Genomic DNA, 22,119 nt, shown 5'->3' with positions numbered 1-22,119 from the left:
AGGAATTTAGTATTGTGTTTTAGAGGTAAAAACTGTACAAGAGCATTATTTACAGAAAACTTAAAAATTGTACAAGTACAGAGGTGAGACATCATGTCAGTGAGTTACTTCAACATTAGCTGAAGTTAGCTCTTTATCTCAAATGCTCTCTCATAATATAGCAGAGCAATGAATGTGAATCTGATTAAGAAGGTACTAATACTGTTATATAAATTCCATGAGATCTGGTCCATGTTTTGCACAAGGCTCTGTGTTGTGGTCTGCCTTTAGCTGCCTAGTGTTTATTGGATATATAGTAAGTTTATGTATTATCTGCTTTAAATTAGAAATTAGAAACAATTGATTTGTAAGCATTTGAGGAAATAAATACATGTAACTTAGGTGTGTCTTCATTTCTGATACTCCGTGTTAATTCTGATAAAGTTGTACAAAGCCTATTTTCAAGATGCATTCATTCCTTGTCATCAAATTGCTTTGGGACGTTTTTAGTGGAGATGCAACACTGTTAGATGTAAATGAACAATTCCGTCAAACCTTTAATATTGGACATAAATGTTTGCATTGACAATACCACACTGAAAGAAATGTTCTTTTTGTGTGAGGGGGTGAGGGGGAAGGAATGGAAGTTCACCAAATAGCAATTTAGAAAATCAGTCTCTAATTTTTTTTCTAATAGAAAATGAGCTAGGACTGAGCAGCTGTGAAGGCGAGAGAAAATTCAGCATCATATAGCTGTGTTCAGACAGCACAAATGACACAACTTCCAGTAGCTAGCTGTTAGACATATGGATAATATATAATCATAAACCTTTTCACATAAAAAGGTGGAACTGGCTATCTCTTGTATCTCTTTTAAGGAATAAATGAGTCACTACAAGTGTTTCTGCATCTTAATTATGGCTTAAAGATTGCAACTGCATTTAACTTCTTTGTACATGTAGTTACATATATTTATGTTCTCATTTATAATAATTTGCAGTTTTCTCCTTTTCATATTGAACTGTAAAATATAAGGTTCATACAAAACATTATATGTTGCCTAAAGACTAATCTAATGATGCTCATGCCAGCCCTCCTCTCAGCCTAAGCCAGTGTCAGGCTAGAAGACTTTTCTTACTCCCTCACTGCCATCGTTTAAATAAAGGATATCATTGTCTTATTGTAACTATGAATGCACATATGTAACCAATATAATAAACATAAGAGCCTATCACTAAGTTGTGAGGTTTGTTGATATACTTACGTTTGGTTCATTTTACTGCTTCATAATTGTATATAAAAAGATGATATCTTTATTCATGTATATAAAAAGATAATGTAATTACTCACCCTTGGATGTTAATTTTAGCTTTTTAGTATCAAAAATGACATTGCAGCTGGGTGCTGGTGGCTCATGCCTGTAGTCCTGGCTACTCAGCAGGCTGAGATTTGAGGATCTCAGTTCAAAGCCAGCCTGGGAATGAAAGTCTGTAAGACACTTATTTCCTATTAACCACCTGAAAACTGAAAGTGGTGTTGTGACTCAAGAGGTAGAGTGCTAGCCTTGAGCCAAAGAGCTCAGGAATGGCACCTGGTATAGTTGAAGCGTGGACAAGCTCTTGTTATCATTTGGCATGTTCCAGGTCAGCATGTTCCACTTACTCCTTTCCAAGTAAGGAACACAGTCTGTTAGACTCAAGCAGGTGCCATCATGGTAGTTTGTAATGAGAAACTTGCATCTTGTACTGTAAAACTTACAGGTGGATTATATGTTGATTGGCTTTCTATACAGCTTCTTATTTCCTTGGGATAATTAGGTTATCTGGAAATGGAAATAACTTACTAGTGCACAGATAAGGAAAAAAAAACCCTGTAGGTTGGCCAACAGGTGATTATGTGTACAGCTGTGATTACATACCACTGCTAATTACAGTGTATGCCCATGTTGATATAGTCTTTCCTTTTGTTAACATATTTCTTATGCATATTACATAGCATGAGTAGAGTATAAACATGAAGCAAACTTTTTTTAAACTTAAAGTTTTGCTTTTTAGCATACATTAGTTTTACAAAGTGGGAGGGGGTTCATTATATTTCTACACATGCAAATAATGTATCCCAGTCAGTCTGACCCTTTCTCTCTGTGCTCCTTACTCTACCCTCTTAAGCATTATTTCTTTTAAAAAGGTGTTACAGCAGAGAGACTTAATATTATGTTATTTCCTTAATTGATTTAGAAAATAAAATAACTGGCACTTTTTTGTGATTATAGGAAGTAGGTTATTGGTTTAGGAAGGAAATTATGCATGTGGTATGTGTAACACAGTGTGAATTTCATATCAAATGTGATCTTGTCTTACCTGTGGAATTTATAAATTAGATTTAGGCATTTGTGCACCTGTAGTTATATTTTAAAATACCATTGATATTTATGCCTCATTTAAATAATAAAGGAAGGATCATATGTAAATCTTTGCAAAAAGTTATTAATTTTAATATATGATGCTTTATACTGTATGTGTGTGTGTGTGTGTGTGTGTGTCTGTGTGCTGGTGGTACTGGGGCTTGTATTTAGGGCCTATGTGCTCTACCACTAACTACCGTGGACTTTCCTGCCAGGGCTAGTTTTGAACTGCAATCCTCATATCTCAGCCTTGAAAGGAGCCAGAATTACAGGCATGAGATATGGCTTGCTTTATATTCTTGAGTGAAAAGAACTGCCCACAATAGTTTTAGTGTAATGTTTTATCAAATAAATAGTGCAGTAATGGCCAGTACTGGGGTTCGAACTCAGGGCCTCATATTTATTTATTTTTTAAAATATATTTTTTATTGTAATTAATAGAAGGATTACATTATATTCATCAGATAGAAGGTGCATTACTTCACAAATATTGATACCCTTTCTCATGTTATGGTCCCCATTTCCTTCCTCCCCCCCCACAACTTGATTTCCCCCCTTCCCTCTCCTATTTCAAATAACCAATTAGGCATATATAAAATGTATCAGTTAACAAGGTAAAATATTGTAACTATGAGATAACCAAGGGACAGCAAGAGAGACGAGAAATAAATACTACATTAAGGACAACAATCACTCATTATATGGCTTTTGTTTCTATATCCTGGAGGTCCTTACATTTAGCGTCATACTATATTGACTTATGTATCTAGATTTTGTTCTACTGTGAATCTCTGTGTATTAAGCAGTTGTTCTTACCAATGAGCCATACCTTTAGTTCTGACCTTTGCTCCTTATTTTTGAGATAGGATCTTGCTTCCTGGGTGAATGTTTCAGGGAGATCCATTTTTATCTCAGGCTTCCTGGTAACTAGGATAACAGGAAGCCACTGTTTCCAGCTCTTTATTGAGAAAAAGGTCTTCTGAATTTTTTTCAGAAGAGGCTGGCCTTGAACCACATTCCCAGCATTCTTAGACTCCTAAGTAGTAAAGATTGCAGGTGTGACCCATTAGCACCCCCTTATAAAAATATTTCAAAAAAATACTTAGGGAAAAAAATGCCTTGAAAGAACTTGTGCCCACATGGGTGGGTAAATGTAGGGTTATTACAGAAAACTTTCGGTTTGTTCCCCACTCCAGCCCCCTTTTCATTTCTAATAAGAAAGTCCATAGCAATAACTGGTGACCTTTATTTGATGTGAAGTAAAATATTTGTATGTGATGGGATGGATTTAACAGATTTGGTACTTTCTGTGACTAACTTGGTTGAGGATAGAGAATGAATAAGTTTTGGTGAATATCAGTAAGTTTCTACATGGTAATACATTGAATGTATACTTTTTAAGTATCTTGCTTCAGATAAAGGAAGATGTGAACTGAATCATAATATTTTGAAGTTTGATGAGCAGTAGTATTTAGATTTTATTAAATGATAGAAAAGGATTCTTGAAATAGTAGAAGTTTTGAGATGAAATTGTTTTTGCTTCCTTTTAGAAGACGTTATTTTAAATAATATTGATGTTTAGATATTATAATTTCTTTCTTATTTTCAGAATAGGACATGCATTCCTCTGAGAAGCCCTGGACAGTAGATTTTGGTTTAATATTGGATTGGGACAACATACAGAGACATTTCCAGTCATGAGTAAGTGTGCTGCTTTGTTTCACGTGAACTGTATCAGGAGCATTTACAGTCTGCTATTTCTAAAAGGGTATCAGATAAATTGGAATTCTTGTTACTCCCAATACTTGTTTATTAAAGTAATGAGAAACATTTTGACATTTTAAGAAGTTAGATGTGATAAGGAAGCCTGTTGCTAGTTTCTTGGTTGATTTAGTTCTATCATTTTAAAGTTTCTCTTAACTAGCCATTTGAAAATGACTCTAGAAATATGAGTTGAAAATATTGGAGTTGGACCGGGAGTTTGGCCTAGTGGTTAAAGTGCTTGCCTAGCATGCACGAAGACCTGGGTTCGATTCCTTGGTACCACATACATAGAAAAAAGCCAGAAGTGGTGCTGAGGCTCAAGTGGTAGAGCTCTAGCCTTGAGAAAGTCCAAGGACAGTGCTCAAGCCCTGAGCTCAAGCCCAGGACTGGCAAAAAAAAAAAAAATATTGGAGTTGACCATAATTGAACATAGGAAGAAAAGTTTTATTGTGTGAAATTTAATTATTGGGTAATGAATTAATAAATTTAAGCTTCACCAAACAAAATTATCAATCCTTTAATGGAAGGAACAAAGGCACAGGTTTATTCTAGACTTTGCCAAATTTAATAAAAATTTTGTCTTCTCAGGGGTAAGAATAAAATGTATATAATATTTCCTGTCTGTTTTAACTCACTTCTATTTGTAAACAAAATTGGATTTTACTATTTTGTGTTAACTAATTTCTTTTAGAGGATGAGGAAAGAATTGAGATTTTAATATAGTTGAAGTCTTAAAAAAAGTTTGTGTCAGTTTTAGGACTTGAACTCAGGTCTGGGTGCTGTCCCTTAGTTTTTCTATTCAAGGCTAGCACTCTACCACTGAGCCACACAGCTTTACTTTCAGCATTCTAGTGGTTAATTGGAGATAAGAATTTCAGGGACTTTCTCTATGCTGGCTTTGAACTCAGGTTCCCAGGTCCCAAGTAGCTAGGATTACCGGTGTGTTTTGAAGTATTTTCTGATTATGGAAACTTTGGGATGGAGTATTTCCTTACTAGATTATGTTAGTTTATTTTTTTGTGTATTATTTTCATTTCCCTTCATATGAATTAGGACAGCTCTTAACTATTTAATTAGGCAGTCCATAAATGAAAATGAGCTTCTTATTATTGTGAGATCTTTGAGTTTCTACTAAGAATATTACAAGAAGTGGACTTTGAGTCTCTAGACTTTCTGTAGAGTAACTTTCTGGTTGGTATAATTTGAATAAACAGGGATAGTTGCTAGGTGCAGTCAAACACAGATTAGGAAAGAAGCAGCCTTTTGTTAATTCAGTTGCATTCATGGCATTTTGTGAGAATTCTTATCTGATGTAAACCTCTAGTAAAGGTAGTGGTGAATTTATGATTTTGACTTAAAAATGCTTACATTTTGGAAAGTTAACTTGCTTCTACTTTTATAATATTAGGGCTGTGTTTGCTTGACTGGTAGGGATGTATAGTTTTGAGGAAAAGTAGCTATACTTTTTATTTTTGAATCTCAGTGTTTGACACAGGGTGTTGTTCACTTGAAAATCAGCCTTGTGAGGTTGATGGCAAAGGGAAAAGGGGTAATGGTTATGTTAGGCACCTAATAGTGTAAAAATTTTTGCTTTTAAATTACAGTGGTTATATTTAATTTACAATAGTTTTTATTTGTTTTTTTTTTTTTTTGGATCAGGGGGCTTGAACTTGGCCTGGGCGCTGTCCCTGAGCTCTTCTGCTCAAGGCTACCACCCTACCCTTGAGCCAAGCCCCACTTCCATTTTCTAGAAGTTAATTGGAGATATGAGTCTCAGGTCCTTTTGTGCCTGGGCTGGCTTTGAACCTTGATCCTCAGATCTCAGCCTCCTGAGTAGCTAGGATTACAGGCATGAGCCACCACGCACCCGGCTATGTTTTAATTTAGTCTTTTTTATGTGCACTATTTCTTTTTCATTTCTACTTTTATTTTTACAGTTGTTTTGTTCTTTTGTTGTGCCTTTGTCTCTCCATAATTTCCTTTTCTCCATGCTCACATTAAGGTCTTTTTCAGATCAATTGATAATTTCAAAGCAGTGTCTTCAGTGATAGTTGACATTGTTGGTGTTTTCTTTCTTCTTTTTTTTTAAACCTTTTGTTGTTTTTTTTTGATATTTTTTTATTGTAATTAATAAAAGGGTTACATGATATTTGCCAGATAGAAGGTGCATTAATTCACATACATTGATACCCTTTCACATGTCTTGGTCCCCATTACCCTCCCCCCCATCCCCCTTGTTGTTGTTTTTTTAAGGAAACCTATTTTCTGTAGCTTTGCATGTACATTCTGATGAAAATGTTATTTTTCTTTGTCTTGTCTTTATATCTTCATTATGATTTCTTTCCTTGCTTAGAGACAACTACAAATGTAGTTAGTTGTCTCTGCCTGGCTTTGGAGTTTCCAGATCAGAATTGGCTCTCTGTTAGTGGATCAGAGCCTCTGTCCTGTGGTGACATTGGGGACATCACAGATTCTGTCACTGAATCAACTGGCATTAGGTCAGCAACTTCTTGTAAGCTGTAGGCTCAGCAGAGTTGGCAGAACTCTTTTTTAACCTACTTTATAATCAAGAAAGAGTGCCACCCCAGGTCCTGGCTTCTGCTTTATATGGAACACTTTTGTTTACACTTACCCCACAGGATCAAACCTCCTGCTGCCTTTTCCTGCTCTGAATCTAGAGTAGCTTGTTTCAGCTAGTTTCACATTTGTGTTCCTGTTAGGGCCTAGATACTGTCCCTGAGCTTTTGCTCAAGGTAGCACTTCATCATTTTGAGCCACAGTGCCATTTCTGGTTTTCTGGTGGTTAATTGGAGATCAGGGACTCAAGCACTTTACTGCTCGGGCTGGCTATGAATCACATTCCTCAGATCTCAGCCTCCTGAGTAGCTAGGATTACAGGCGTGAGCCCCAACTCTCAGCTATCTTAGATCTTTAATGTAAACCATAACAAGAGGAGTTCCTGTAAAAGGCAGTGTCATACAAATGATTATTATATCATAATAATTATATTGGTAGAAAATGTTTTTTTTTTTTTTTTTTTTTTTGTTTTTTTTTTTTTTTTGCCAGTCCTGGGCTTGAGCTCAGGGCCTGAGCACTGTCCTTGGACTTTCTCAAGGCTAGAGCTCTACCACTTGAGCTTCAGCACCACTTCCAGCTTTTTTCTATGTATGTGGTACCGAGGAATCGAACCCGGGTCTTCATGCATGCTAGGCAAGCACTTTAACCGCTAGGCCAAACTCCCGGTCCTGGTAGAAAATGTTTTATCTTTTAATTTTTTTATTGTAATAGAGATGAGGGGTTGCAGTTATATAAGTCATGTATGAGTACATTTCTTTTTGGACAATATTATCCCTCTCCTACTACTCTTTCCCAGCTTTTTCCTCCCATTACTCACTTACAAGTTGTATAGTTAATTTTCAACATAGTGTCCATATCCTAATGGAATGTTTTTTTTTAAAGACTCCCTACTCGCCCTCCCCCCCACAAAAGGGCAAAAAAGAGAAATGATTGACTAGAATTGTGCTATTTCAGAGTTTTAAGTTCATAACAACTTGTTTGCCTTATTTTCAAGTTTTAATTTTTATGTGTTACTGCCATTCCCGGGGTTTGAACTCAGGGCCTGTGTGTTGTCCTCAAGGCTGGGTAGTGTTCTACCAGTTGAGCCACAGCTCTACTTGCAGTTTTTTGGCAGTTAATTGGAGATCAGAGTCTCACAGACTTTTGTACCTGAGCTGGCTTCAAACTTTGACCCTCAGAGTATGTACAGGGATGAGCCACTGGCACTGGGCTTTAATTTCTGTGTTTTGTTTCATTTTTGTCAGGAAAACTTTAACTTCTATATTTTGTTTCATTTTTGTAAGGGAAGCTTTACTTTGTTATTATTTACTAAGTTATTTTTATGTTATTTCTTGTCTGTTGTGTTGCTGTTTTTGATCTTGCTTTTTGGCCTAAATAATGGGATAAGGCTGTTAGAACATTTTTTGGTCAACTGAGGAAATGGAATAGTAGTGAATAATTTGATGTAATGTATTTATGTGTGTGTGTGGTTTTTTTTTCTTTTTTTTTTTTTGTGGGGCATGGGGCTTGAACTGGGCCTGGGCATTGTCCTTGAGTTCTTCAGCTCAAGGCTACCACCCTACCCTTGAGCCAAGCCCCACTTCTCGTTTTCCAGAGGTTAATTGGACATAAGAGTCTCAGGTTCTTTTGTGCCTGGGCTGGCTTTGAACCTTGATCCCCAGATCTCAGCCTTCTGAATATCTAGAATTACAGGCCTGAGCCACCATCAGTGTATTTATGGTTTTCTAATAGACTAGGAATAAAGATCTTCATTCTCTGGGAAATAATGCTGATGTAAAGACAAACATTTGTTAGAGCAGTTAAGTTAGGAGTAATCGACTAGATTACCAAATGACTTGGTGATAGTTAAGTACTTCTTCTAGTCATAGTAAATAGAAAAAAAAAGAAACAAATAATAGGAGACTTTCAGTACTTAAAAAATCTGTCTGAAAAAGTAGCTTACCTATGTATATATTCTATTTTATGAAAGAGTTATGTACCTCAGAAACAGGGTAGAAATTAAAGATAATTTAAATTGAATTGTTTTTTAAGTATTGGCTCCTTTATAGATGTATACCTTTTAGATAAAATGAGCCCTTGTTAAGTTAGCATAATAAAAGTTTTTTTTTTCCCCAATACAGGTTTGGGAGCTATTTGTGTTGTTTCTGTTTTACTTTTCTTAGAGTTGAAATGGCAATGGAATATGCAATGACCTTGAAAAGGAGATGCTTTTGGTTTTAATCAAGAGAGATTCTTTTTAGCAGAATTCCTATTTTGACGAAAATACTTTTAAACAAATATGATGAAATGTATTTATGATAGCAATGTTGAATATAATTTCGTTCAGCTATTAATGTATAAATTGAGATTATATCACTAAAGTTGGCCTACTCATTGCTTAGTACCTCTTTGTCTTTGCCTGTTAAATATTCGTTAGCTAAAAATAGAATAAATGAGCATATGAAGACTATGATCCTCATTAAGTTTGAGATTTATGGGTCATATTAGTTTAATGTGAAGTGTCAGAATACTTAACATCTATAGTTACGATAATGAAAGTTTAGTAATCTCAAGGTATAGTGAATATTTTAAAAAAGACAAAAATTTATAGTAATAATTATTTAAAAGTCTTTTAGGAGTCATGGTGTTTGAACCTTTGATTTTAAGGGAGAGAATGGTTTTGAATAAATAATTATTAAGCTTTTAATCTTATGAACAGTCCTGCATGTATACTGCTACTGTTTTGGTCTTTAGGGTACTCCTGAAAACATGACATGATCTTTGATCTTCTAGAGTATTAGCATTAGTGGAGAAGACAGATACTAAGCAACTAGCTGCGCATATTGTTTCTACAAAAGAGAAATGTAAGAATCTTCAGGAGAAAGGAATCTATCCTCAGTGAGGTAGGTAAGACCTCCTTGAGATGGTCTCTCTCCTTAGGACCTGATGAAGTCTTTTCCCAGCAGAGTGAATGATGTGAAGACATAAGGTTTAGCAACTGAGAGTAAGATTAGGAAATCAGAGAAAATTCAGTTTGGGTAAAAGCTGGTAGGTTGGAGAAGACCCAGCAAATTTAGATAAAGGCCCTGATGGTGCCTCCATTTTGAACCATACCTAATTGCGTCTAAACCAGTCTGAAAGATTATACCCATTTATAGTTGCTGCAGTATCCAGTGTGTAAAGATATTAGTTTCATCATGATAGCCTATTAGGCTTAAAAATAACATCGTAAAATTGTTTCCAGTTATGTTGAGTTTTAGACAGGCAAACTTAAATCATGGCAAAATATTAACAAGTTAGCTTCTTGATCATTTTTAAGTATATAGTTTTTTTTGGGCAGCTCATTTCCTCAGTTCTTTTTATTTTTGAGACTGTGGCTCTATATGTGTAAACATTCACTCCCTACTTCTTTCCCAAGCCATTGGGCATCCCAGGTATCTCATGTAAGTGAGCTAATGCATTATTTGCCTTTTAAAAACATTATTTTGGTTATCATAATGTCTTCAGGGTCTATCCATGTAGCATAATGTCACATATTTCTTCCTTTTTAGCTATTGTGACTAATGATGCCCCACACAACTGTATCTTCAAGAGGGTCTATATCCCTATGTAGAATCTTTAGATGCACTAATTCTATTTTTTTTTTTTTTTTTTTTGCCAGTCCTGGTCCTTGAACTCAGGGTGAGCACTGTCCTTGGACTTTCTCAAGACTAGAGCTCTACCACTTGAGCCACAGCACCATTTCTAGCTTTTTCCTATGTATGTGGTATTAAGGGATCGAACCCTGGTCTTCGTGCATGTGAGGCAGGCACTCTACCATTAAGCCAAAGTCCTGGCCCCCACTAATTCTATTTTTAAATTTGTAGGTCAGTGCCATGCTATTGTAATGACTTCATTATTTTATGTTGTATAGCACTCCATTTTCTTTACATCTTTGTCAGCACATTTATTTATTTATATGGTAGCCACACTAGTGAGATGGTATCTTCTAGTTAGGACCCTATCCTCTCCCCCCTCCCCGTTTATTTCCATGCTTTCACTATTTACATTTTCTTTTGTGATTTACTCTTTTATAATAATCTTTGCTTCCAAAGTGACTTGAAAAAAATCACAAATTTTAACTGAGGATAATACTTTTGTACCTCCAAAGTTTTATTATGGTTTTGTGGCCCATTTTTAATTTTCTTTTATTTTCTATGAATGAAAGCAATTTGGCTATTGTGTGAATATTGCTTTTTCCCCAGTGTTAGGATCCATACTTACCCTATTACTGAGCTACATCTCTAGCCTGACAGTGTTAACTTTTTTTTTCCTTTTTCTTTTTGTTGCTAGTCTTTGGGGCTTTAATTCAGGACCTTGGCATTGTCCCTGAGGGTTTTTTTTTTTTTTTTGGCCAAGGATAGTATTCTACCACTTGAGCCACAGTTCCACTTCTGGCTTTTTGGTGGTTAATTAAAGAAAATAGTTTCATTCATTTTCCTGCTGAGTCTGGCTTTAAACTGCAGTCCTCAGATCTCAGCCTCCCTAGCAGCTAGGATTATAGACATGAGCTCCTGGCTCCACTGTTAACTTTTCTTTTTGGTTGGTCATGGGACTTGAACTCTGAGCCTGGGCACTGTCCCTGAGCTCTTAAATCAAGGCTACCACCCTACCCCTTGAGCCACAGTTCCACTTCTGGTTTTCTGGTGGTCAATTGGAGATAAAGAGTCTCCCAGCCTTTTTAGTGCCTAGACTGGCACTTTGAAGGCGATCCCCAGATCTCAGCTTCCTGAGTACCTAGGATTATAGGCGTGAGCCACCTAGCGCCTGGCTTCCACTGTTAACTTTTAACTGTAAAGGGACTGGGAGTTTGGCCTAGTGGTAGAGTGCCTGCTTAGCATGCACGAAGACCCAGGTTCGATTCCTCGGTACCACATACATAGAAAAAGCCAGAAGTGGTGCTGTGGCTCAGGGTAGAACACTAGCATTGGGGAAAGTCCAAGGACAGTGCTCAGGCCCTGAACTCAAGCCCAGGACTGGCAAAAAAAAAAAAAAAAAAAAAAAAAAAAAAAAAAATTAGCTGTAAAAACAGTATCTGGAAAGAAAACTTTAGATTTTAGGTATAGGATTTTAGATATAAATGTAGAGAAAAGCAGCTTTGAATTTTATTTTTATAATAGATGCTGTGTTTCATATTGTTGAGTTTGTAAAAGTTGATTTTCAAAATTCTTAAGCAAAATGATTATAGTCTGCCTCTAAAAATTCAGTGGTAAGACAAAAAAATGAAGTATGTTGACTGAGTTATGAATCCAAAAGAAATACTAGTTAGATATGGGCATATAATTTAATATTCAGTATTTTATATATTTTTAGGCCATTTGTCATTTTGACTGTTTACAGATTATTTTTGTCACAAGAAATGTGACCCCATTAATCTACATGTTCTGGGGAAAAAAACAAAACAGTGACAGTTTAATTTAAATTTAATTTTAATTTTTTTGCTAGTCCTGGGCTTGAGCTCAGGACCTGAACACTTTCCTTGGGTTTTCTCAAGGCTCTACCACTTGAGCCACAGCACTATTTCTGGCTATGTATGTGGTACTGAGGAATTGAACATGGGTCTTCGTGCATGCTAGGCAAGCACTCTACCATTAGGCCAAATTCCCAGTCCAACAGTTTAAATTTAAAATGTATTTTCAGGAATTCAAAATGTTTTCTGAAAAGTAGGTTTAAAAAGTCTGAATTATTGCCAGGAATGAAAAGATACTAGATTGTTATTTCTGTTATCAACAGAACTTATTGGTACTGCACAGTCTGTTTTTATTGCATTAAAGATATTGATGACATTTGAAAGTGCAAAAGCATACAAAAGAGTATATGTAATAATATATTAATTTTTTAGAGTCAACAACAAGAAAATACCTACATTAGCCTAAATGGTTGTTAAGTATTGCTTAGTATTGCTGTGGGGTGTGGCCATATGAGATTTTTTTTCATTTTGACTTAATTTCAGATTCTAATGCATTATTTTTGTTATTTATAATTATCTAAAAGTTAATCTGTAATTCTCTAGGTTGTTGGTTTATTTATAACATTATTTACTATAAATTCAGTGGCAATATAATTTTGTTTTAGAATCATCCTGATTTTCTTGTACTTCTTGTACTTCCTTATGTTTAGGGCTACATAGTGGAATTTGTGTTTCCTCTATTTCTCCCCTTTCAATTTCTCCCCTCTCTCTCTTTACTGTGCTTCTTTCTCTCCTCTCTTCTGTATCCCCTCTCTCCTCTATTCTCTTTCCTTTTCTTCCTCTCTCTTCCCCTCTACTCTTTTCTCTTTATTTTTCCCTCCTCCCTCCATTCCTTTCTCTTCTATACTTTCTTCTCTCCTTCTCCCCCTCTGTCTGTCTCTCTCTCCCTCTCCCTCTCCCTCCCCCCTCTCTCTCCCTCTCCCTCCCCTCTCTCTCTCCCTCTCCCTCTCCTTCTCTCTCTCTCTCTCTCTCTCCTTTCCTCCCCCTCTAGAACCCTAGAAATTGAATTCAGAGCCTTTTATTTGCTAGACAGATATTTTACAACTTGAGCCACATCTCTGGTCCCTTTTTGCTTTGGATATTTTCAGGGAAGGGAATTCATTTATGTCCTTGCCTGCCTAGGAATGACAGATATGCACCACTGCCCACAAATGCTGAGCTTCCTTGACAGCTGAAATAAGACATATACTACCTTGCCCAGCCGTTCATTGAGATGGATTCTCGTGAACTTTTATGTCAGAGCTGATCTTAAACCATGATTCCCCTGATTTCTGCCTCTAGGTAGTAGGATTACAGACAGAGCCATCATGCTTGGCTTCCTGTAGCTGTCTTTTTCTTTTTCTTCAGCTCTGGGCTTGGGCCTTGTCCCTGAGCTCCTCAGCTCTAGGCCATCCCTAGGCCTGGGGGTTGTCCCTGAGCTCTTCAGCTCAAGGCTCCACCCTACCCTTGAGCCAAGCCCCACTTCCTGTTTTCTAGAAGTTAACTGGAGATAAGAGGCTCAGGTCTTTTTATGCCTGGGCTGGCTTTGAACCTTAATCCTCAGAACTCAGCTTCCTGCTTAGCTAGGATTACAGGCCTGAGCCACAGGGGCTGGGGTGCCCGGCTCCACTTGTGCTTTTGAGCTCACCTACTTCAGGCTTCTTGCCATTGCTAGGATGATAGGCTTTTGCCACTGTGTTCAGCTTCCCTCTGTTGAGAGGGACTCTTTTGAACTTTCCTGGTGAGGCTGGCCTCAAACTGTAATTCTCTAATCTTAGCCTTCCAAATAGGATTAAAAGGATGAGTTATTGACACCCAGCTGATTGCTTCAGACTTTTGCCAGTTATAAATGAAGCTGCTAAACAGTACAGGTTTTTGTGTGTATAAAAATTTTCAGCTTATTTGGATAAACAGCAAAGGACTGTGGTTGCTGGGTCATATGGTAAGAATATGTTGCTCAACTGTCTTCCAAAGTAGCTGTACCGTTTTGCATTTCCACTAGCAAGAAGTAAGAGTTCCTGCTACTCTACATCTTCAATAGCATTTGGTATTATCAAAGTTGTAGAATTTAGCTGTTTTAATAGTTGTGTAGCACTATCTTGTCCTATTTACATTTCTCTTGACATATGGCATGGAATATCTTTTCATAATCTTTCATGCTTTTTTAGTGCAAGGATATGCAGGTTTTTTTTTTTAATCCAAAAGATAATCTCTCATTTTAAAAAAAATAATAGCAAAATATGTTCACTGTAGAAAATATAGAACAAGAAAACAAGAATTCCTATATCATACTACCATTAAGAGGAAAAAATTATTGGTACTTCTTTGATATTTTTCTTTTACGCATTTTTTGTGTATTTTTTTCTTCTCCATGTAGACTGTGTGTGTGTGTGTGTGTGTGTGTGTGTGTGTGTGTGTGTGTGTGTAGTGGAATCATAATATTTTGTATCTTTTGTGTTTATTCATCTACATATAGTTAGCTTCTCCATGTCATTCTTCTGAAACAGTGGTCTTTTCTTTTCCTTTTATTTTTGTTTTGTTCCAGTTCTGAGGCTTATACTGAGGATATGGGTTACTTTCCCTGATGTTTTTTGCTCAAGGCTACCACTATACCTCTTGAGCCACAACTCCTCTTCTGGCTTTTGGTAGTTAATTGGAGATAAGACTTTCCTGCCTGGCCTGTCCTTGTTCTAATACCAGTGTATAATGGGATGCTATTACTGAAGTTTATAGAGGGATATACGAGTTTAAATCTTGAGGGAATAGAGTTGATTAAAATAATGTCCTGCATAACTTCATTGTGTGAATAAAAAAGGGCTGGGAGTGAGCAAACTTTTCAGGATTGGGGGTGTAGTGCAGTGGTACAGTACCTGCTTAGTAAATTGCAAGGCCCTGTGTTTGATCCCCAGCACACCAGGAAAAGGAAAAGGAGAGAGTGGGGTAAAGACCTTTCAAAAATGGTACTTCAACTGGGCGTGGTGGCTTATGCCTGTAATTCTAGCTACTCAGGATGCTGAGATCTGAGGATCACAGTTCAAAGCCAGCCTGGGTACTAAAAGTCTGGGAGACTCTTTATCTCCAATTAATCACCAAAAAACCAGAAGTGGTGCTGTGGCTCATGGGGCAGGGCTGTAACTTGAGCAGAAGAGCTCAGGACAGCGCCCAGGCTGAGTTTAAGTCCCATGACCACCACCACCAACAAAAAAGGGTATTTCTCACAACTCTTTTGTAGAAGAGAGGAAGTTAATTCCCAGAAGCTGGAAACATGACTTGAAAATAACGATAGAAGCCATTTGGCATGGGAATGGGTTAGGAATAGAAAGAATTGCAGAAACATGAGTTTGATTTACCTGTGTATGTTCATTCTTGTTTTAAAACGTAGTTTTGATGTAAAACTTGGTCTTTGATCTGTTTGAACTATTACTTTAATTTACAAGTAAAAATATAATTTGCAAATTAAAGATAAGTAGTTGGGATCTTGCTCTGTTTTGTCCTTTATATTAATAAGTATTTTCTTGCTGTCGTAGGTTGGTAGGTCTAAATGTTTAAATTAACCCTTATATTGAATCTTCATTGAGTGGATATATATGCACATGTTGTAACATCTCTTCTTTGAAGAGTTGGAAACATCACCCTGACTTTTAACAGCTATGGATTCTTACAGAGTAGTGTTGGTGTCAATGAAAGCAAGAGTTTGTTTTCCTGCTAACCTTGGTTGAGTCATTGTGTACTCAGGTGACTAACTGAAAAATGGAAACAGACAAGTCTTTAACTGGCTTTGCTTTACTCTGGGATCTATTATTTTCTTGTATGTTAAAATGTCAAAATAATAAATGGGAAGGAAAGAAAATTAGAAGAGGAAAGTTGGGAATATTTTTGAGGGGCAGGGGGACACATTGTTGGTGGAGAATCCCTTTTTTTGGTTAGTCATGGGGCTTGAACTCAGGGCTTGGGTGTTGTCCTTGAGCTTTTATACTCAAGGCTAGTGCTCTACCACTTGAGCCACAGCACCACTACTGGCTTTTTCTGAGTAGTTTTATTAGAGATAACAGTCTCATTAACTTTCCTGCCTGGACTGTGATCCTCAGATTTCAGCCTCCTGAGTAGCTAGGATTACAGGCATGCCTTCCAGCACCTGGCAAGAATCACTTTTAATAAATGTATCATGTAGGGCTGGGAGTTTGGCCTAGTGGTAGCGTGCTTGCCTAGCATGCACGAAGACCCGGGTTCGATTCCTTGGTACCACATACATAGAAAAAAGCCAGAAATGGTGCTGAGGCTCAAGTGGTAGAGCTCTAGCCTTGAGAAAGGCCAAGGACAATGCTCAGGCCCTGAGCTCAAGCCCAGGACTGGCAACAAAACAAAACAAAACAAAAAGTAAATGTATCATGTAGTCACATTAATTAACCTGAATGTCATTTTTCTCTTTTTAGTTGTGGGTTTACTCTGTAGTAAATTGAAGACTGATATTAAATGTTCATTTTACATTTGTTATAATTTGGTTGTTAAAAATTACCTGGAAGATAACAAAGGCTGTAATTATTTTGAAATTCTCTAGTTTGTGTCTCTGGTTTTGATATCCTTTGTTTCTAAGTTCCTCAGAGAATTTCTAGTGTGCCTGTGGTAGACTTTAGTTTCTGTACGGAGAAGTCAGAGGTGTGTGTGAGGAGGAGGAGAACAAGGAATTTATAGGATGTTTTTGAGGCACCATATCTTTCATGCAAATCTGGGAGCTTGGAGTTAGCAAGATAGAGTTTTATTTTTATCCACATTTTCTTTTCGGTTTGAAATATGAGATTTTTGAGAAATTGGAAAACAGTATTAAGGCTTTTGACAGTGCAGGGTATTTTGGTTTCTTCTTAAAAACTACCACAGAGCATCTGTGATCCTTACATGAGAATTTAAAGCAAAGCGCTTTATTTTTCCTGTCATGGCTTTTGCGAGATAGTGTTTTCACAGTGCTTAGTGATTTACAGAAGATTACTCACGATTCATTTTGTTTTGCTAATAACTAATTGATGCTTTGCAAAGTTAATAATTCTGGACTTTGAGGATGGCTTTTCACATGCGCTGAAATCATTATTAAGAAGATAGAATCCATCCTTTGGTTGTTTCTTATGAGCTGCTTTGGAGCCTTCATGGAGAGCTAGGCAAAGCATTTATTTCTCTGAAGTTGAGCTGTGTTCATGCTTGGGCTTTCAGAAAGCAGACATGCAATAAGCTCTCGATGATGAAACCTGTTGGATTTCTAGTGGAAGCAACTGGAGGCTTTGGCTTGTTAACCGGCAATGATTCAAGTCTTGCAGATTGTAAAGGAGCTGGTGACATCAAGGCAGAAAGCTACAAGGAAGGAAGGTAGGAAGGAACACCAGCAGAATGAACAATTGGAGGGAGCACTTTCAGGCACTCTGATTTTCTAAGTATCATCTGAAGAACAGCTATGAAGAAAGGAATTCTGAGTTTTCATGAATTCCTTTCTTTGCTCTTCTGAATTAACAATGGTATCTATAAAAGCACCTAAGGTAATACAGCATAAGTGTTAACATGCCTCATTTCTATTTTTAAACCCCTACCTTTTTAGTAAAACATAGAGTGTGGAGGGGTTTTTTGTGCAGCACAAGTATTGTTCAAATTGCAATCATCCCTTTATATTGTTTATTTTGATGGTAGAATAATAATATGTATAATCTTTTATTTAAAAATATAAATACTATGACAGCAATTAGAAGGGAATCAACTAGGTTCTTGCAAGACAGAGCTAGATGGCTATTACTATTATTTAAAAAATAATACTAAGTAAGAACTTAGCCAATGAATGGTAGGCTTTTTGCCCTTTTTAGTGAATAGTCACTTTTCTGTTTATGACTGTATATTTAATTAATACTGTATATTAAAAGTCTTGTATTTGTAACATTATCTAGGAAATGCTGAAATATATTAAAATTTAAATTTACATTGTGTAGCTGACTTACAAATCTTAAAATGAGCTAATTTATATGTTTTTGGGGAAATACTTGTATATTTTGAGTTTTAATCTTTTGAAAATAGCATATCTCTAAGAATGATGATTAGGGATTGATTTCCCAAAACTACATACAGCCATCAGCTAAGGAGATAAGACTGGAAATTTTATTAATTTAATATGTGGTTTTAAACCAGTCAGTCAGTAAATTTACCAGTGTTTTTATATATTGGCATATAATACTTCATATACAAGCACTCTGTCATATTATTTGTGTTGTACCTCAGATGATACTAAACAGATTATTATGTTTTTCTTTAACATAGCATCCTAACCAATGTTTAAAAGCAAGCAAAGCTTATGAGATTCTTTAAGTCATATGCAAAACAATTTGGGAGTGATGGTCTGATATGCAGTAGCCAATTATATAAAGTATATAAGAATGGAGAAACACGATAATTAAATGATTGAACAAAAATGCATCTCAATGGAGATAACATTTTACATTTGAAATATGGTAGTACTGTTTGAGATACTTTGCAATTATTTTACCTCTCATATTTCTAGTATTTCTCCTTCCCTTTCTTCTGAAGTAGACTACATTCCTGTCTCTAAATAGTAAAGATCTGACAATTATACATATAAAAATAATACCTTTTCTGTTTTAAGAGAATATAAATTAATGCAATTCCAATCTGTTGAGAAATGTCAAATTTATACAGTTTGACCTTTACAGTCAAGTTTTTTTTATTACAATGTTTCTTTTAGGTTTATATTTTCAGTTACTTGAAATGTACCTGAGGAAAATAATAGTAATTTTTTTTATCTTCCAAAGTATGCCTGTGTATCTTACATATAATAGTAAACCACAGGGACTGGGAGTTTGGCCAAGTGGTAGAGTGCTTGCCTAGCATGCACAAAGACCTGGGTTTGATTCCTCGGTACCACATACATAACAAAAAGCCGGAAGTGGTGCTGAGGCTCAAGTGGTAGAGCTCTAGCCTTGAGAAAAGTCCAAGGACAGTGCTCAAGCCCTGAACCCAAGCCCAAGACTGGCAAATAAATAAATAAATAAATAAATAACCCAGCCAGAGATATTTTAAAAAAATAGTAAACAACATATAAATATAGAAGAAATATAGCTAAAAGATTTTGTTTATTAAAGTAGTTTTCCCCCTTAGGTTCTATCTAATTGGTTTCAGAAATGTTCAAATTTCCTTCCCTTTACCTCCCCCCCTCCCCAGGAGCTTGTCTTTCTAAATCTTGACTATAGTATCCTTAATCATTTAGTTAACATACTTGTTTACTTTAATAACAAAAATATTAAACCAATTTGTAATATTGACAAACTCCTTGAGAAAAATAATGTTATATAGACAAATATAAAACATTGATACATACTGAGAGTTTTAAACCCTGTTCTTTAAAATACAGGGTAAAGTTAGGTGGATGTAGAGAGATGACAGTATTTCCAAGTAGCACATTCACATTAGTATTAGTAAATAGGATTGATTTGTAAAGGAAAAGTTATCCTAGGATATCAAAGTTGGGGATGAAATGACTATGATAAATGGTTCAATTTATTTATTTATTTATTTATTTTGCCAGTCCTGGGCTTAGGCTCAGTGACTGAGCACTGTCCTTGGATTTTTCTCAAGGCTAGAACTCTACCACTTGAGCCTCAGCACCACTTCTGGCTTTTTCTAAGTATGTGGTACCATGGGATTGAACCTGGGTCTTCGTGCATGCTAGGCAAGCACTCTACTAGGCCAAACTCCCAGCCCGACTATGATAAATGGTTTGAGAAGCTTTCATCATTTGGTTTTCTTCAGTATCAGATAGTAAACAGGATCATCGCAGGACCACAGGAATGGTATCTAAGGAAGGGGAAAAGTTGTAGAATTAATTGAATGAATAAATGAGTATACAGTTCTCAAGATAGTTGGAGAGTTTTTGTATAGCCAGAGCAGAATAATCTAATGAGTTTAGACATTTTTTAAAAGAATTTATTAACATTGATTTTTTGCATCACATTTCAAATGACATGTTTAACAAACAAGTATTCAAGAAGGGAATCTCTATATACAGTCACTGGCACTTAGTTTTTAGAACATAATCAAAATTAGGCTAAGGATTTGTATATCATAGATACTATTAATCTATGTAATGAAACATTATGTCTATAGAGTCATAGGTTTTTATGTCTATGTAGTTGTGTTTATATTTCCAATACCATGTCCATAGCATTGGGTATGCTCTTGTACTGTTTGGATCTAATAGCCACATATTAAGGATACCATGCGCCTTTTGTTCCTTTGGGAGTTTAGACATTTTTATATGCAGTCTTCATGAGCATAGTTAAAACAGTTTAGTCTTGAGAAACTGGGAAAGGGATGAGATGAGTATACTATGCTAAGTAGAAAATAAGTGATCACAGTTTTTCCTCTGCATGTCCTCATTAGCCTTCATCTCCAGGACCAGCCTGGACTAGATTGTCAAGAGAAAGCACTCACCCTTGAGCAGAGTGAAAAATAAAACCATATAATGTCTTCAGATGTATATAAGGCATACATAAATGGGCTCATTCAAGTTGTGGATTTGTAAGGAGTCTGTTTTTTTCCTTTCAAAGCATCATGTTTATTTGAATAAAAATCTTTTGCAAATAGTACATGTTTCTCTAGTTTGTGGAACAGAAGTATGCTAAATTTGATTAAATCTTAAAGATTCAGGTTCTTCATTTTTCCCCCCAATGACCATATACTTTTTTAACACGTACATACGTTATTGTTATTATAAAGGTGATATACAGAGGGTTATAGTTACATAAGTCAGGTAATGAATACATTTCTTTTTTCTTTTCATTTTTTTTTTTTCCCTGTGTCATGGGGCTTGGACTCTGGAGCCTCCTGGGGCTTGGACTCTGGGCCTGGGCACTGTCCCTGAGCTCTTCAGCTCAAAGCTACCTCCTTACCCCTGGGCCTGGGCATTGTCCCTGAGCTCTTCAGCTCAGGCTACCACCCTAACTCTGAGCCACAGCCCCGCTTCCCATTTTCTAGTGATTAAGTAGAGATAAGAGTCTCATGGTCTTTAGTGCCTGGTGCACTGGCTTTGAACTGTGATCTTCAGATCTCAGACTCCTGAATAGCTAGGATTACAGGCATGAGCCACTGCACCTGGCTTGCATTTCTTTTTTGACAATGTCATTTCATCCTTTGATCTCATTTTTGACACTTTAATTGAGATAAACTCCATAAAAGTTGTGTATATCAATGTGTACTACACAGTATTTGATACTTATATACATTCTATAATATCTAAATCAAGCATATTTATTTCTACAAACATCCTTTGTGGTGAAAACATTCAGTATCCTTTCTTTTTGAGATGTATGACATTATTATTGTTATAGTCACTTAATTATACAGTGGCACAATAGCACCTCTTTTCCTATCTACCTGAGTCTTAATACCAAATAAGATTTCCCTTTTCCACTGGTCCTGGCCTTCGTTCACCATTTTTTTTTTCACTTTCACTTGAGACAACTTTTTTAGTTGCCATGTGTGAGTGAGATCATCTAGTATTTGTCTTTCTGAGCCTGACATGTTTCACTAAAAATAGTGATCTCTACTCCCATCCATCTTGTTGTAAATGACAAGATTTTTTTTTAATGGCTGAATAATACTCCATGTGTATATGCACCATATTAGTCATCCATCAGTTGGTGACCTTTTATGTTGTTTATGTTTTTTAGCTGTTGTGGCTAGTCCTGCATGAGAGTGTAGATACTTCAATATTCTTATTACATTTTCCTTTGGCTATGTACTGTAAATAGTGGGATTTCTGGATATGTTTATAGTTTCATTATTTTTGAGAACCTCCATACTATTTTCCATAATATCTGTACTAATTTATGTCCCATCAACAGGGTATAAGGGTTTCTTTTTCTCCACATCCTTGAATTTTACC

The 22,119-nt window shown here is 36.2% G+C and overlaps 1 protein-coding gene across 2 annotated transcripts in view; it reads left to right on the top strand.

The window, feature by feature from the left end:
• The window catches only part of Usp6nl (USP6 N-terminal like), a 111,477-nt gene that overhangs the window by 12,684 nt on the left and 76,674 nt on the right, over positions 1-22,119 (top strand). For both annotated transcript variants that reach the window (XM_090318892.1, XM_090318891.1), the window contains exon 2: positions 3,993-4,084. In XM_090318892.1, the coding sequence (XP_090175018.1) occupies positions 4,081-4,084 (4 nt within the window). In that variant the 5' untranslated portion in view covers positions 3,993-4,080. The remainder of the gene's footprint in view (positions 1-3,992; positions 4,085-22,119) is intronic.

This window comes from Megascapheus bottae, chromosome 26 (assembly GCF_031878675.1).
Source record: "Megascapheus bottae isolate mThoBot1 chromosome 26, mThoBot2.hap1, whole genome shotgun sequence".
In the NCBI taxonomy this organism is placed as follows: domain Eukaryota; kingdom Metazoa; phylum Chordata; class Mammalia; order Rodentia; family Geomyidae; genus Megascapheus; species Megascapheus bottae.
Note: the sequence above shows the minus strand (reverse complement) of the source record. Positions and strands in the feature narration are given on the sequence as shown.